Source organism: Indicator indicator, chromosome 15 (genome assembly GCF_027791375.1).
Source record: "Indicator indicator isolate 239-I01 chromosome 15, UM_Iind_1.1, whole genome shotgun sequence".
NCBI lineage: Eukaryota > Metazoa > Chordata > Aves > Piciformes > Indicatoridae > Indicator > Indicator indicator.
In genome coordinates, this window is record NC_072024.1 from 2,167,534 (window position 1) to 2,183,460 (window position 15,927).

At 50.9% G+C, this 15,927-nt stretch overlaps 1 protein-coding gene across 1 annotated transcript in view; it reads right to left on the reverse strand.

Moving 5' to 3' along the window:
- Nucleotides 1-6,408: 6,408 nt before the first annotated feature.
- Nucleotides 6,409-15,927, reverse strand: part of CNTN4 (contactin 4) — a 161,650-nt gene continuing 152,131 nt past the window's right edge. Inside the window, exons 16-21 of the mRNA XM_054387607.1 lie at nucleotides 14,879-15,113; nucleotides 13,459-13,574; nucleotides 12,433-12,619; nucleotides 11,317-11,429; nucleotides 9,507-9,675; nucleotides 6,409-6,509 (exon numbers count right to left, since the gene is read on the reverse strand). Of these exons, the coding sequence (XP_054243582.1) occupies nucleotides 6,409-6,509; nucleotides 9,507-9,675; nucleotides 11,317-11,429; nucleotides 12,433-12,619; nucleotides 13,459-13,574; nucleotides 14,879-15,113 (921 nt within the window). The remainder of the gene's footprint in view (nucleotides 6,510-9,506; nucleotides 9,676-11,316; nucleotides 11,430-12,432; nucleotides 12,620-13,458; nucleotides 13,575-14,878; nucleotides 15,114-15,927) is intronic.

Sequence of the window (15,927 nt, forward strand, 5' to 3'; positions counted from 1 at the left end):
CTGAACACCCCCAGCTCCCTCAGCCTCTCCTCATAGGGCTTGTGCTCAAGGCCTCTCCCCAGCCTCGTTGCCCTTCTCTGGACACATTCAAGTATCTCAATGTCCTTCTTAAGTTGAGGGGCCCAGAACTGGACACAGAGCCCAGAACTGGACACAAAATGTAGTGATGGGGGGGAGGGGGGTTGAAAGCAGAAGGGAGATTGAGACTGGAGATGAGGAAGAAATTCTTGAACGTGAGGGTGGGGAGACACTGGCACAGGTTGCCCAGGGAGGCCGTGGCTGTCCCCTCCCTGGAGGTGTTCAAGGCCAGGATGGATGAGGCTTTGAGCAACCTGGGCTGGTGGGAGGTGTCCCTGCCCATGGCGGATCTAAGTAACTTCCCTGCTTAGCCCAGTTGAGTTGCTGAGCTCAGCTTACCTCCCAGCTCAGCAGCCACAAGTGATGTTTGCTTTCCAGAGAGCACGAACCTGCACCAGCGAGACAGAGACCGAGCTGGGCAGCTTCACTGAAGACCTCTCCTGCAGCGTTCTCGAGGATCCTGTCTTCTGAGAGGCTGCAGGGCTGGCGAGGCTGGCCCAGCACATCACCCAGCAGCACTCAAGTGAGCTTTGTGTCACCTCTCTGCAGTGGTGTTTCCAACAGGACTTGCTTCCACGAGGGGCCTTGCAGAATAAGCTACTAAACAACAACAACAACAACAACAAAACCTAAACAAGTTTAACCAAACTGCTTAAGCTTAAAAGAAGAAGTTTAAGTACATGGCACAAAAGCTGTGCAGGTGGAAAAACATGCTGGGAAGAGCTAATGGCTTTTCTGTCATTTTTATTTTCCTTTTCTGGATGACAGCTCAAGCTTTTGGATCTTTGGTTTTGTGACAGCTCAAATGCGAAATGGGACTTGGCACAGGCTGTGGTCCATGGCAGCAACAAGAAAGGGAGGGGAAAGGGAAGGGGGGAAAGGGAAGGGGGGAAAGGGAAGGGGGGAAAAGGAAGGGGGGAAAAGGAAGGGGGGAAAAGGAAGGGGGGAAAAGGAAGGGGGGAAAAGGAAGGGGGGAAAAGGAAGGGGGGAAAAGGAAGGGGGGAAAAGGAAGGGGGGAAAAGGAAGGGGGGAAAAGGAAGGGGGGAAAAGGAAGGGGGGAAAAGGAAGGGGGGAAAAGGAAGGGGGGAAAAGGAAGGGGGGAAAAGGAAGGGGGGAAAAGGAAGGGGGGAAAGGGAAGGGGGGAAAAGGAAGGGGGGAAAGGGAAGGGGGGAAAAGGAAGGGGGGAAAGGGAAGGGGGGAAGGGGGGAAAGGGAAGGGGGGAAAAGGAAGGGGGGAAAAGGAAGGGGGGAAAAGGAAGGGGGGAAGGGGGGAAAGGGAAGGGGGGAAGGGGGGAAAGGGAAGGGGGGAAAAGGAAGGGGGGAAAAGGAAGGGGGGAAGGGGGGAAAGGGAAGGGGGGAAGGGGGGAAAGAGAAAGGGGGAAGGGGGGAAAGGGAAAGGGGGAAGGGGGGAAAGAGAAGGGGGGAAGGGGGGAAAGAGAAGGGAGGAAGGGGGGAAAGAGAAGGGGGGAAGGGGGGAAAGAGAAGGGGGGAAGGGGGGAAAGAGAAGGGGGGAAGGGGGGAAAGAGAAGAGGGGAAGGGGGGAAAGAGAAGGGGGGAAGGGGGGAAAGAGAAGGGGGGAAGGGGGGAAAGAGAAGAGGGGAAGGGGGGAAAGAGAAGAGGGGAAGGGGGGAAAGAGAAGAGGGGAAGGGGGGAAAGAGAAGAGGGGAAGGGGGGAAAGAGAAGAGGGGAAGGGGGAAAGAGAAGAGGGGAAGGGGGGAAAAGGAAGGGGGGAAGGGGGGAAAAGGAAGGGGGGAAAGGTGGGACCAAGAAAAAAAGAAGCTGTAGGGCACCCCAGAGCTGTCACCCCCAGTGCTGTACAGCTACAGCAAATCCCTCATGAGAGTGAGACCCCACAGTTGGCCTTCACTGGAACACTTTAAGTTGAAACTGTGTGAACCCAGCAGATAAGCTGAATGACTTCCATGGAAAGCCAGCTCAGTGCTAGAGGAAGTGTCCCTTTTGTACTGAGTGAAAGGTCTTCCATCTGGCTTTCTAAGTAGCTGCAGCACCCATTCTGAACTTTATAAACCCCCAAAGCCTTAATTTTAAGATTAAAACTTAAGGAGGGAAGAAAAAAGAAGAAAGAAAGGAAGGAAGGAAAAAAAAGAAAGGCAATTGACAGATTGATAAACAGCTCAGCTGCACCAAAACACAGCCTGGGAAGGGAAAGTTTGCAGCTCTTGGTGCTCTTTTCCAAACCAACCAATCCCAGGTCCCTCAGCTGCACTTCATAAGACTTTGTTCTCTAGACCCTTCACCAGCTTTGGTGAAGAGCTCCCCAAATCCACAGAAACCCTGAAGAAAAACCAGACAAGCTGGACTGTACCTGGAGGAGGGTCTACTCTGGGTGCAGGTTGGTGATGTTCGTGCTGGAACTGCTGCTGCCCACCCTGGGTGGCTCTGATGGCTGTGGTCAGCCCAATAGTGGTGAGGAGGGTGGATGACTTTAGTCCTTTTCTTTGACTTTTGACTTTGTTCTTTCATTCCAAGCTTCTCAAGCTGCAGAGGTTCCACTCCTGAGTTGGGTCCTTTTGTTTGGCTTTTCCCTTTCTTTTTCCACTCCAAGCTTCTCAAGCTGTAGAGTCTCCACTCCAAGCACCAACCCACATGAGCTTGGAGAAGCCATGACTACATAATTAGACATTATCACCCCAATTATCACTCCAAATGCATCCATGCAGATTTTTTTTTTTTTTTGGGGGGGGGTTCAGTTTTGGAAGCAGAATTAAATCAGAGAGCAAGTCCAGAGGAAGACCATGAAGATGATCAGGGGGCTGGAGCACCTCTGCTATAAGGCCAGGCTCAGGGAGCTGGGGATGCTCAGCCTGGAGAAGAGAGGACTCCAGAGAGACCTAATAGCAGCCTGCCAGTACCTGAAGGGGGCTACAAGAAGGCTGCAGAGGGACTGTTTGCAAAGGTCTGCAGGGACAGGACAAGGGGCAATGGCTTGAAATGAGAGAAGAACAGATTTAAGTTGGATGTGAGGAACAAGTTCTGCACCAGGAGAACTGCAACAGGTTGCCCAGGGAGGGAGTGGAAGCTCCATCCCTGGAGATATTCAAGGTCAGGCTGGACAAGGCTCTGAGCACCCTGCTCTAGAGGAGGATGTCCCTGCTGCCTGCAGGGTGGGGGTGGACTGGATGAGCTTTGGAGGTCCCTTCCAACCCAAACCATTCTATTATTCTATGTCTAAACAAAGGAATTCTTTTTCCTGCCTCCAGGAAGTTTTGACTCAAACCAACTTTCCTTTCACATCTTCCCCCTCAGTGACAACCCCAGCAGGCACTGCCTGTGCCCAGGGTGAAATATGCTGGCGGGTGGGACAAAAGGTGGAGGAAAAAAGGCTCCTGGGAGGACAGGTATCTTTACAAATGACAGAATATTTATTACCAATACCTTTAAAAAAAGATTACATCTGCTAGGTCACTGTTAAATATAATTTACACCGGGTTGGAAACTACAGAAGCTTTTCTTTCTTTGTTTGTTTGTTTTGGGTGGTTTGGGTTTGGTTTTTTTTTTGTTCCATTTTTCTTGGTTTTCTGATTTTTTTTTCCTCTTTTTTAATTTTTTTTTTTTTTTACATAGAAGTAACCATATCAAACTAAGAAAGGAACACAGCTTGAAATACTGACAATATTTCTCTGGTCAACACCCCTGACTTTTACACAAAGTGGAATCCTGATTATGAGTTACTGAAGAAATATATTCAAGGTCGGAAAGTTAACTCTTAGCCTTTTGTAAGCAAAAAGGGGAAAAAAAGGAGGGGAAAAAGAAAAAGACAAATTACAGGCAAATTCAAGCTATCAGGAAATAAAAATGAAAAGAAGGAAACAGAAAATCAAAGGATAATAACCCACTGCAGCTCCTTTCAACTTGAAAAGTGTCTAGAAAATTCTGTTGCCTTTCGCCAGCGTTCTCCTGTCTGAGCTTACAAAATTACCCTGCAGTAACAAACAGTCCTCTGGAGAAGGAGGATTACAGAGAGTGGTGGGGGTTGGGATTTCATTCCATCAAGATTCTGTTTTACCTTCAGTTGTCTTTAGGAAGAGTTTATCCTAAAGAGTCCCCCAAAGCTCTTGGGTCAGCAGCTGGAGTTCCCAAGCATTTTCCATGCAGTGGAGCTATGAAGGCTGATGAGTTATGGTCCAATGCAGGTGAGAAGCAAGGCTGTGTTGGGATAAGGAGCCCAGGGCAGTTTTACAGCTCAGAGACACTGTGGTCTAAGTTCCTTGGAATTAAATCCCCCTAAAAGCAGGTGGGTTTAGCCAGGTTTGCACCCAAGGGTGAGATCTGTGTCACTGGCTCCTTCAGGTACCCATCCCTTTTTGTCACTAGAGGCAGAGGTCCCATCTTACACCAGAAGCAGGGATCCATCTTTTGCACCAGAAGCAGAGGTCCCATCTTACACCAGAAGCAGGGATCCATCTTTTGCACCAGAAGCAGAGGTCCCATCTTACACCAGAAGCAGGGATCCATCTTTTGCACCAGAAGCAGAGATCCATCTTTTGCACCAGAAGCAGAGGTCCCATCTTTTGCACCAGAAGCAGAGATCCATCTTTTGCACCAGAAGCAGAGGTCCCATCTTTTGCACCAGAAGCAGAGGTCCCATCTTACACCAGAAGCAGAGGTCCCATCTTTTGCACCAGAAGCAGGGATCCATCTTTTGCACCAGAAGCAGAGGTCCCATCTTACACCAGAAGCAGGGATCCATCTTTTGCACCAGAAGCAGAGGTCCCATCTTTTGCACCAGAAGCAGGGATCCATCTTTTGCACCAGAAGCAGAGATCCATCTTTTGCACCAGAAGCAGAGGTCCCATCTTTTGCACCAGAAGCAGTGGTCCCATCTTTTGCACCAGAAGCAGAGGTCCCATCTTACACTAGAAGCAGGGATCCATCTTTTGCACCAGAAGCAGAGGTCCCATCTTACACCAGAAGCAGAGGTCCCATCTTACACCAGAAGCAGAGATCCATCTTTTGCACCAGAAGCAGGGATCCATGTTTTGCACCAGAAGCAGAGGTCCCATCTTACACCAGAAGCAGGGATCCATCTTTTGCACCAGAAGCAGAGGTCCCATCTTTTGCACTAGAAACATAGATCCCATCTTTACACTATCTTCATTCCAACCCACTGTAATGTTAATTATGGTAAAGATGAACCTATTTCAAGACAGTCAAACTGGACTCTTGCCAGAAGGTTAGCTACATGTCCTGTAGTCCACCACCAAGCACAAGTGAAGAGTCTCTCCAGGATTACAGTGTCCTGAGTATTTCAAGTCTGTCTTGCTTAGACCTCTGAATAAAACAGAACTTGACTGAACACAAGCATCATCAGAACTGCCAAGGTCAGACTTGAGGGGGCTCTGAGCAGCCTGCTGTAGTTGGAGATGTCCCTGCTGAGTGCAGGGGTGTTAGACAGGATGACCTTGGAGGGTCCCTTCCAGCCTCTGTGATTCACAGAGCTCTGCACACACTGCCTCAGTCCCAAACCCAATTTTTTGACTTGATTCTTGCAGACAGAAACTGAAGAGTTTGCTCCAAGTGCTGCTGCTGAGCAGCTGGTAAGGTGAAAGCTCTTGGAAAGCAGAGTCACAACCCACCAGGAACTCCCTGCTGGAGGAGCTTGGCCCTGCCCTGTAATGTTTGTACTGAGGCTGCCTTAGGACCCACATCTGGAATGCTCCTGCCACACGTAGCCAGGTGAAACTGTCCAGCAGAAGCTGCAGCCAATTTACTGAGCTCAACTTTGATTTCTCCATCAGAAAGGAAACAAATTCCCAGACCATATTCTCCTGCTCATGTCACCCTTAAACCTTTTTTTGTTTGTTGTGTTTTTTAATTTTCTTTTTTTTTTGCAGTTATTCTATATATTTTTTTTCATAGCAGAGGAAAAAAACCCAAATTAATATCTACATCCTTATGTTAAAAAACTCTATAAAACACTAAATAGAGAATAAAAAATATGCATATAAGGACATATGTAAACTGCTTTGGTAACATCATATTCCAGATGTCTTCAGTGCATTGCAGAGTTTCCAAGGAAACTTCAGACAAAGCTAATATTTGCTTTGAGGAAGTACTGTATAATGCCATTCCCTAAAGAAGCAGAAACATTATCTTTAATTTGCCTTTTTTTTTTTTTTTGTGTGTGTGGTTTTGTTTTGTTTTTTTTTTTTTTGTACTTTTTAATATTTTTTTTCCAGTAGTAAGATGTACTCAGACCACAATATTACTTAGTACTGGGTGTCTTCAAGAAAACAACTAGCTAAATGTTGCTTTATATTTTATAAACAAGAAGTCCTCCCTCTCTCTGTGGTGTCTCTCTCCTTGTTTGTCATAGGCTGGAGCGAGCTGTGAGCGAGAGCATTATGGTGCTGATGGCTGACAGGGTGCAGGCGCTGGAGGTCGAGGAGCTGGAGCCTCTCGCGTAAGCATCTGTGCAGAGAGGTGGGGAGAGGAGAGGAGAGGAGAGAGGAGAGAGGAGAGGAGAGAGGAGAGGAGAGAGGAGAGGAGAGAGGAGAGGAGAGAGGAGAGGAGAGAGGAGAGGGGAGAGGAGAGAGGAGAGAGGAGAGAGGAGAGAGGAGAGAGGAGAGAGGAGAGAGGAGAGAGGAGAGAGGAGAGAGGAGAGAGGAGAGAGGAGAGAGGAGAGGAGAGAGGAGAGGAGAGAGGAGAGAGGGGAGAGGAGAGAGGAGAGAGGAGAGAGGAGAGAGGAGAGGAGAGAGGAGAGAGGAGAGAGGAGAGAGGAGAGAGGAGAGAGGAGAGAGGAGAGAGGAGAGAGGAGAGAGGAGAGAGGAGAGGAGAGGAGAGGAGAGAGGAGAGAGGAGAGAGGAGAGAGGAGAGAGGAGAGAGGAGAGAGGAGAGAGGAGAGAGGAGAGAGGGAGAGAGGAGAGAGGAGAGAGGAGAGAGGAGAGAGAGAGAGGAGGAGGAGAGGAGAGAGGAGAGAGGAGAGAGGAGAGAGGAGAGAGGAGAGAGGAGAGAGGAGAGAGGAGAGAGGAGAGAGGAGAGAAGAGAGGAGAGAAGAGAGGGGAGAAGAGAGGGGAGAAGAGAGGGGAGAAGAGAGGGGAGAAGAGAGGGGAGAAGAGAGGGGAGAGGAGAGAAGAGAGGAGAGAAGAGAGGAGAGAAGAGAGGAGAGAAGAGAGGAGAGAAGAGAGGAGAGAAGAGAGGAGAGAAGTCAGTGGAGGTAGCAGCTTTCATTAACCCCGTCCCTCTCCCCTCCACCTCCTCTTGGAGCACTCAACCCACCACACTCAAGGTGTGGCTTCACCAGTGCACAGTACAGGGGACAGTTGCAGAATCACAGAATGTTAGGGGTTGGAAATGACCTTGAATGATCATCCAGTCATAGGATCATGGGATTCTAGAATCATAGCATCATGGAATGGTCTGGGTGGGAAGGGACCTCCAAAGGTCATCTAGTCATAGAATCATAGCATCATAGATAGGTCTGGGTTGGAAGGGACCTGGAAAGATCACCTACTCATAGCATCATAGAATGGTCAGAGTTGTAAGAGACCTCCAAAGGTCATCCAGTCCAACCCTCTCTGCAGCCAGCAGAGGCATCCTCAACTAGATCAGGTTGCTCAGAGCCCTGTTGAACCTCACCTTGAAGATCTCCAGGGATGAGGCCTCAACTACCTTCCTGGGCAACCTGTTGCAGTGTTCCACTACCCTTCTCTTCTCTAGTCCAGTCCCCCTGCTCCCTACTCTCCTGCTGGCCACACCATTGCTGATCCAGGATACTGGTGGCTGTTCACACATCCACATTCTCCTTCCAGGCTGGAGATGACTCCAGGGTTTTCACACTGTTGCACATTTAACTCCATATTCCTGCATTGCAGAGGCTCCTGATTTAATGCAGCTTATAAACTGGGCTGTTATTAATGGAAGCTGGGACATGGAGATTTTGCAGAAGCAATGTTGGCTCATAAAATCCTCTCTTCCCTGCTTGTTTTCCTACACAACCTCATTTCCCTAAATAAATATTTATGCCTCAGACACACAAAGGAACATGGCCAGGCAGTAGCCCTATAAATTTGAGAGCCTCTGAACACCAGGTTTTGTGTTTTGTTACAGGCAGCTGCAGTGCAGCCATATATTCAATATATAAATGAGTGTGGAAGTGAGAGACTGGAAAGCTCTAGAAATCTTGAACACAAACTTGGTAGGATGGTCTGTCTTCTGGTTTCATCTAGGAACAGACTCATGGAATAGTTTGGGTTGGAGGAGAACTTTAAGATCATCGAGTCCAGCCCTGAGCACAGCACTGCCAGGTCACCACTAAACCACAGCCCTCAGCATCACATCTCCACAGCTTTGAAACCCCTCCAGGATGCCACTAGAAATGTGGGCTGGAATGTGGAACATCTGGGTTTGAGAAGGCCAGACCTACAGCCTGCCTCTGCTCAGCTTCAGGGCTTGGCTCCATCCCCATTTGTAGGCACAGGGACTGGGGTGAAGCAGGTCTGTGCCATCAGCAGATGAGGAGCAGAGGGACACTGGTTCCTCATGGCTTGGCAGCTGTCAGTGAGCACAGACCCCGGTCCCTCCCATTCTTAGAATTGTTTTGGTTGGCAAAGACCTGTAAGGTTTTTGAGCCCAACCATTCTCTAACTCTGCCAAGTCTGGTGCTAAACTATGTCCCTCAGTGCCACATAGAATCACAGAATTGTCAGGGCTGGAAGGGACCTCAAGGATCAGCCAGTTCCAACCCCCCTGCCATGGGCAGGGACACCTCACACTAGATCAAGTTGCTCAGAGCCACATCCAGCCTGACCTTAAAAATCTCCAGGGATGGGGCCCCACATCCCTGCCTCTTTCAAACACAGAATCACAGAATCAATAAGGTTGGAAAAGACCTCAAGGATCATCAAAGTCCAACCTGTAACACCTCCAGGGATGGAGGTTCAACCACCTCCTTGTGCAGCCTTGGCAACCCTTTCAGTCAAAACTTTTCTTTCAATCTCCAACCTAAACCTCCCCTGGTGCAACTTGAGGCCATTTCCTCTCTTCCTATCACTTGTTACTAGGGAGAAGAGCCCAACCCACACCTCACTACAGCCTCCTTTCAAGGAGCTGCAGAGGGAAGGTCTCCCCTTAGCCTTCTCTTCTGCAAACTAAACAATCCTAGGTCCTTCTGCCATGCCTCACAGGACTTGTTCTCCAGACCCTTCCCCACCCCAGCTTTGTTGCCTTTCTCTGGACACACTCCAAGCCCCTCAATGTCCTTCTGGTAGTGAGGGACCCAAACCTGACCCCAGCACCGTAGCTCCGGCCTCACACCTACACCTAAAGATGCAAGGGGATGATCCCTGGCCTGGTCCTGCTGGCCACACTGTTGCTGATCCAGGCTACGATGCTGTTGGGCTTCTTGGCCAGCTGAGCAGGCTGCTGGCTCAGGTTCAGGCAGCTGCCAGGCAGCAGCCCCCTCCTTACTTGATATCTTTGGGATTCGGATCTGCTGGCTGCTGCTGCCGTCGCCGCCGTCGCTGAAGGGCTTGATCTCGATGATGTAGTCCTCATCGAACGGCAGCGAGAGCTCCACAGAGGTCTTGTTTGTTTCTATCACTGATGTGCTGCTCTGCCTGTTCCACCTGTAGAGGACCTGCAGTGAAAGGCAGAGAGGTAGAATCAGCCTAGACATCCCCTGCCCTAAGGACGCTGCTGCTGTTCTCCTCCTTCTGGTGCTCAGAGACAGGGTCTGGTTATGAAGGGGCTGGGGGGGGGGTTCTACTGGGGATCCACCCCCAGCACAGTGGTGACAGTGCCCAGGCAGGGAGGTGACACTGAGAGGAGGGTGATGCTGATGTGCAGCACCATGGCTTTGGTACATGTGACACATTGGTAGCAGGCACTGGAACAGGCTGCCCGGGGAGGTAGTGGAGTCACTGTCCCTGGCCGTGTTCAAGAGACATGTGGCCATGGCACCTGGGGACATGGTTTGATGGCTGTGGTGGTGTTGGGTTGGTAGTTGGACTGGGTGATCTCAGAGGGCTTTGCCAGCCCAGTTCTGTGGTTCTGCATGGCAGAGCCTTCAGTGAAATATTTAGCTTGATGAAGCCAAAAGAAGGAGTCAGAACTTGTTGTGATGTTTCTTCAGGAGCTGAGTGGGGTGTTTGGTGCAGTGCCAGAAGAACTGTTTTGTTTGAATTACCTTCTAAGATCTGGGAATTCTACTCATTTAGATCCTAAATTGTGACATCAAGTAGATGATTTCCAGGAAAAAAAAAGAAATATGGGCAGTGGTTTGCTGTGCTTAAAGAAAAGAATCTGGCTGTGTTACCCTAAAACTACATTCAAAGAAGACTTTTTAAAACTCTCTAGATAGAGCTTCCTTTTTCAGGGTAATGAGCCTCTTTCACCCCCTTTCCACTGCCTTCTTAATTTCCACTTCAAATCTAAACCAAGTTGTGAAAAGCTGGGCCAAACTGCTCAGGTTTTGACTAAAAACCCCAAGGAATGACTTATTTTTGATAATTCAACAGACTGCACCAAAGAGACTTAGAAGTTAATGGAGAGATCCAGGAGAGCTGGCCCAGGCTCACCAAACTGATGCTGCCGGCACTCCAGACTGTGAACAAAAGGCAAAGCACAGCCAGGTCCTTCATCACTTCAAGCTCTGGTGGGAAATGTTTGCATGAGTCAGTCCTCAAGGCAATGGCTGCCACTTGCCCATCACTGACTTCTTTGGGCCAGACAGAACCCTTGTGTAAGGTGCCAGAGCTGAATTCCTCCCAAGATTCCTCTGCAGTTAAATGATATCCTAGCCAATTGGCTACTAAGGAGGATTCTCGTCCTTCTCCTTCTGGCTTTGCTTTCTGAAGAAGATGGGAGCTATGAAAAAAGCTTTAATCTTCAATAAAGAGTCAACTGCAGCCCTTTGAAGGTCTCCACCAAAGGCAGGAGAGCAGTCCTGCAGGTGGGAGCTTCAGAGGGAAGGAGGAGGTGAAGGTGCATGGGCTGAGACCCACAGGGCCAAGCATCACTGTGGTGAGGGTGAGCAGACAGCAGAATGTGCTCACTCTACACAGCCATGGCCTGGCTCTGGGGGAATGCTCCAGGCTGGACCTGGCAAACCATGGGAGTACCATGAGGAACACCTCATCTTGTCTTACACTGCAAGCCCCAGCTTGACACTGGACTCAGGGAAATGTGCCCTAAACAATCTGGCACCACCTGAAGCTTGGTGAGGATTCTCTGGAGGCCCAAAGGGGTGGTGAAGGAGGTGGTGCAGGGCAATACTCACTTTGTAGCCCCTCACTTCTGACTCGTTGTCCAACGCCTTCACCTGGTCCCAGTTCAGGATGATTTTGGAGTCAGAGGAATTCCAGATGATGTTCCCAGGGGGCTGACTGGGTGCTGTTCCAAAACACACACAGCACTGTGTCACTAAGAAGCATTTCCCAGATGGATCTCTCCCAGTCCCACTGAGGATTCTACCACCACCCCAGGGCATGCCCAGAGTCCTATCACCTTGCAAAGCTAAAGAGCTGTTTCACTGATCTGTGCCCTCAAGGTCACAGGAGCTGTGACACAACACAGTGCTCTAACTGAAGAAAAGGATTCAGGCAGTTGCTTGACATGCCTGAGACCAGAAGAAAAAAGCCCTCCTGAACCATGAGATAAATATTTAATTCTCCTGCACAGTGGTGATTGCAGCTTTGCCTGCTCTGCTCACTCCTCACTGAGATGAGCCTTACAAAAAAAAACCCCAGGCTGGTAAATCTCCTGCACAAAACCCCAGCAAAGCCAAGGCTGACAGCTCCTCAAGACTTGAGAAAGGGGCCTGGAGCAGCTCTGTGAGGAGCAAAGGCTGAGAGCCCTGGGGCTGAGAGCCTGCAGAAGAGCAGCTCCAGAGGGGATCTGAGTGATGCTCAGTGAGAGCTAAAGACCTATGCGGGGCAAGAGGCTGGGGCCAGACTCTGCTCAGTGGTGCCTGGGGACAGGACAAATGCAACGGGCACAAACTGGAACCCAGGAGGTTCCATGTGAACAGGCGGAGGAGAAAGTTGTTTGTTGTGAGGGTGCTGGAGGCCTGGAACAGGCTGTCCAGAGAGGTTGTGGAGTCTCCTTGTGTGGAGAGCTTCCACCCTGCCCTGGGCATTGTGCTCCTGGGCAAGCTGCTGTGGGTGCCCTGCTTTAGGAGTGGGGTTGGACTGGATGATCTCCAGAGGTCCCTTCCAACCCTCACCATGCTGGGATGCTGTGGCATCTCCTTCAGACTCAAGAAAGCTTAAAAACAAGAGGGGGAAGTGTTGGCAGCTCCCCCCCAGGGAGCAGCCCCCAACCCCAGGGAGCAGCCCCCAGCCCCAGGGAGCAGCCCCCAGCCCCAGGGAGCAGCCCCAGCCCCAGGGCCACTCACGAGGCTTTCTGGTGGTGACGTTGACGGCGGGGCTGGCGGGGCCGGTGCCAGCCGTGTTGTAGGCCCTGACTGCCAGGTGGTAGAGAGCATTGCCGCGCAGGTTGTTGACCCTGGCCCACGTCTGGTTGCCAACCGTTCGGATCCTCTTTGCGTTCTCCTCCTTCTCATCGTGTCTCCAGCACCTGACCTGGGAAGCAGGGCAGGGATGTGTGGCTGGCAGCACTCAACGTACAAGTCCTACACCCTCTTACAATCCCTTCTTACTCCTTGGGGACAGAGTGGCTGGAAAGCTGCCCAGGGGAAAAGGACCTGGGGGTGTTGATCAGCAGGAGCTGGGGTGTGCCCAGCATCCTGGCTTGGATCAGCAATAGTGTGGCCAGCAGGACCAGGACAGGGATCATCCCCTTGAACTCAGCACTGGTGGTGCCACTCCTGGAATACTGGGTTCACTTTTGGGCTCCTCACTCCAAGAAGGACATAGAGGAGCAGGTCCAGAGGAGAGCAGCAAAGCTGGGGAAGGGTCTGGAGAACAGGGCTGGGGAGGAGCAGCTGAGGGAGCTGGGGGTGTTCAGCCTGGAGAAAAGGAGGCTGAGGGGAGACCTCGTTGCTCTCTACAGCTCCCTGACAGGAGGTTGGAGGCAGGTAGGGGTCAGGCTCTTCTCCCAGGGAATATGCAACAGGACAGGTTGTGCCAGGGGAAGGTTAGGTTGGAGATAAGGAAAATTTCTTCCCCAAAAGGGTTGGCAAAGCATGGAACAGGCTGCCCAGGGAGGTGGTGGAGTTCCCATCCCCTGTGGGATTTAAAAGCCATGGAGATGTGGAGCTGAGGGACATGGCTTAGTGGTGACCTGGCAGTGCTGGGTTCATGGTTGGACTTGGTGATCACAAGGGTCTCCTCCAACCAAAACAACTCTGTGATTCTATGAAGCAAGCTACAGGAACCCATCCAGCCCATGGCAGGCAGGAGCAGCACTTCAGTGACCACCCACTGCATTTCCTCAAGGACACTGAGTTGTGTTTCCATACCTCATATCCCTGTATCCTTCCTTTGTGCTGGTTTTCCCAAGGGGGTGCCCAAGAAACTTCCACATCTGAGGCAGAAAGACTTCTGGCCAAGACAGTGGTTGGGGCTTTTGTTGGCTCTGGGTAGAGGAGTTTAAAAAAATAAATCAATAAAAAAATGAAGAATTTTCAATTTTCTACTCAATTATTCCTAAAGTTGAAAGGATTTGTTACCCTCAGTGTGTGTGACCCAAAACAACCTTGCACACCTCAGAAAGAAGGGCTGTGAGCCTGTGCCAGGCAGCTCTTCTCCTCCACCTGAGGAACAATCAGATGTCATTACCAAGCTGAAGCCTGGCTCCCATGTCCTGTAATTAGGACAGGAGGAGCCAACATCCCATCAGGGGCCAGCAATTACTGCTCAACCCTGGTGGAGCTCTCTCCAGATCACATCTCACTTTCCCATGAATACCACAAGATTCCCTTCAGATTAATGGCATTTGAGTGGCTGTCAGAGGAATTCCTCACGGCTCCTCCATCTACTGGAAAGCAGAGGAAGGACGAGCTAGCAAAGGTGTGATGGTTTTAGGCTGTGCCTAGAACATTTCCCACAGATCTTGAAACAGCAAGTGAGGGAATGTAAATAAATTACTACTGGATGTAAAAGGGAAAATAATGATAAGGTCTAAATAATTCCATTGGTCTGAGGGAAGTGATCCTCCCCCTCTATTCCACCTGGAGTACTGCATCCAGTTCTGGAGCCCTTATTATAAGAAGGCTCTAGAGGTGCTGGAGCATGTCCAGAGAAGGGCCAGGAGGATGAGCAGAGGGCTGGAGCTGCTCTGCTGTAGAGACAGACTGAGAGAGTTGGGGTTGTGCAGTCTGGAGAAGAGAAGGTCTGAGGAGACCTTCTTGTGGTCTTCCGGGATCTGAAGGGGCTACAGGAAAGCTGGGGAGGGACTTTTTAGGGTGTCAGGGAGTGATAGGGCTGGGGGAGAATAGATAGCAAAACTAGAAATGGGTAGATTCAGATTGGATGTTAGGAAGAAATTCTTCCCCATGAGGGTGGTGAGAGACTGGCACAGGTTGCCCAGGGAGGTGGTGGAAGCCTCATCCCTGGAGGTTTTTGCAGCCAGGCTGGATGTGGCTGTGAGCAACCTGCTGTGGTGTGAGGTGTCCCTGCCCATGGCAGGGAGTTGGAACTGGATGATCCTTGTGGTCCCTTCCAACCCTAACAATTCCATGATTCCACATTTTAGGTCGTGGCTTTGCGTGTAACCAGAGCCTCATCTGCTTTCCAGCTGAGCTGCTCTGGCAAGTCTCTGTCGGGGGTGGAATTTCCATCCCACCACAAGAGGATGCCTCAGGCTGGACTCTACGCCCTTGCAGGCATGGCCCAGCCCTCGCTTTGTGGCCAGTGGTGGGGGTGGGCTCTTGGCCTTACCTTCTTCTGCCGAGTAGACGACGGTGACGGGGCTGAAGGAGCCCTCCCCCTTGTTGTTGTAGACCCCAACTTTCACCTCGTAGGGGGAGAAGGGGGGCAGGGTCTCGTTGCGGAAGACGTATCTGGCGGCGTCCGGCGAGGCCACCACGGTCTGCATCCAGCTGACGGTGCCGAAGGGGCGGAAGGCCACCACGTACCCAAAGCCACCTCCGTTCTGCAGCTCCTCAGGCACTGTCTGTGGGCAAGCAGAGCCTGCGGTCACCTAGGGCACTGTCTGTCTCCCTGGCTGCATGCTCACCCCTTCTCCTGGGCAAACAGTGAGAGGACAGGAGGGCATGGCCTGAAGCTGCCCCAGGGGAGGTTTAGGTTGGATGTTAGGGCCAGCAGGATGAGCAGAGGGCTGGAGCACCTCTGCTGTGAGGACAGACTGAAAGAGTTGGGGCTGTTCAGTCTGGAGAAGAGAAGGCTGGGTGATCTGAAAGGCTTTTTCCAACCAAAACAATTCTGTCATTCTATGACTCCATCTCCATGAGGCAAGAGTTGATTTATACTACTTTGGATTGGCTCCAATAGATAAGGAGTAGCCATTTCTTTTCATCTCCAGAGCTTATGAGTATTATAAGTGAGTGTTATAAGAGTGTTATATATGAGTGTCCAGAGAAGGGCCACCAGGATGAGCAGAGGGCTGGAGCACCTCTGCTGTGAGGACAGACTGAAAGAGTTGGGGCTGTTCAGTCTGGAGAAGAGAAGGCTCTGAGGTGACCTTCTTGTATCCTTCCAGTATCTGGAGTGGGCTACAGGAAAGCTGGGGAGGGACTTTTTAGGCTATCAGGGAGTGACAGGAGTAGGGGGAATGGAACAAAGCTGGAAGTGGGGAGATTCAGGATGGATGTAAGGAAGAAGTTCTTCCCCATGAGAGTGGTGAGAGCCTGGAATGGGTTGTGGTGGTTGAGGCCCCATCCCTGGAGGTGTTTGCAGCCAGGCTGGATGAGGCTCTGGCCAGCCTGATCTAGTGTGAGGTGTCCCTGCCCATGGCAGGGGGGTTGGAA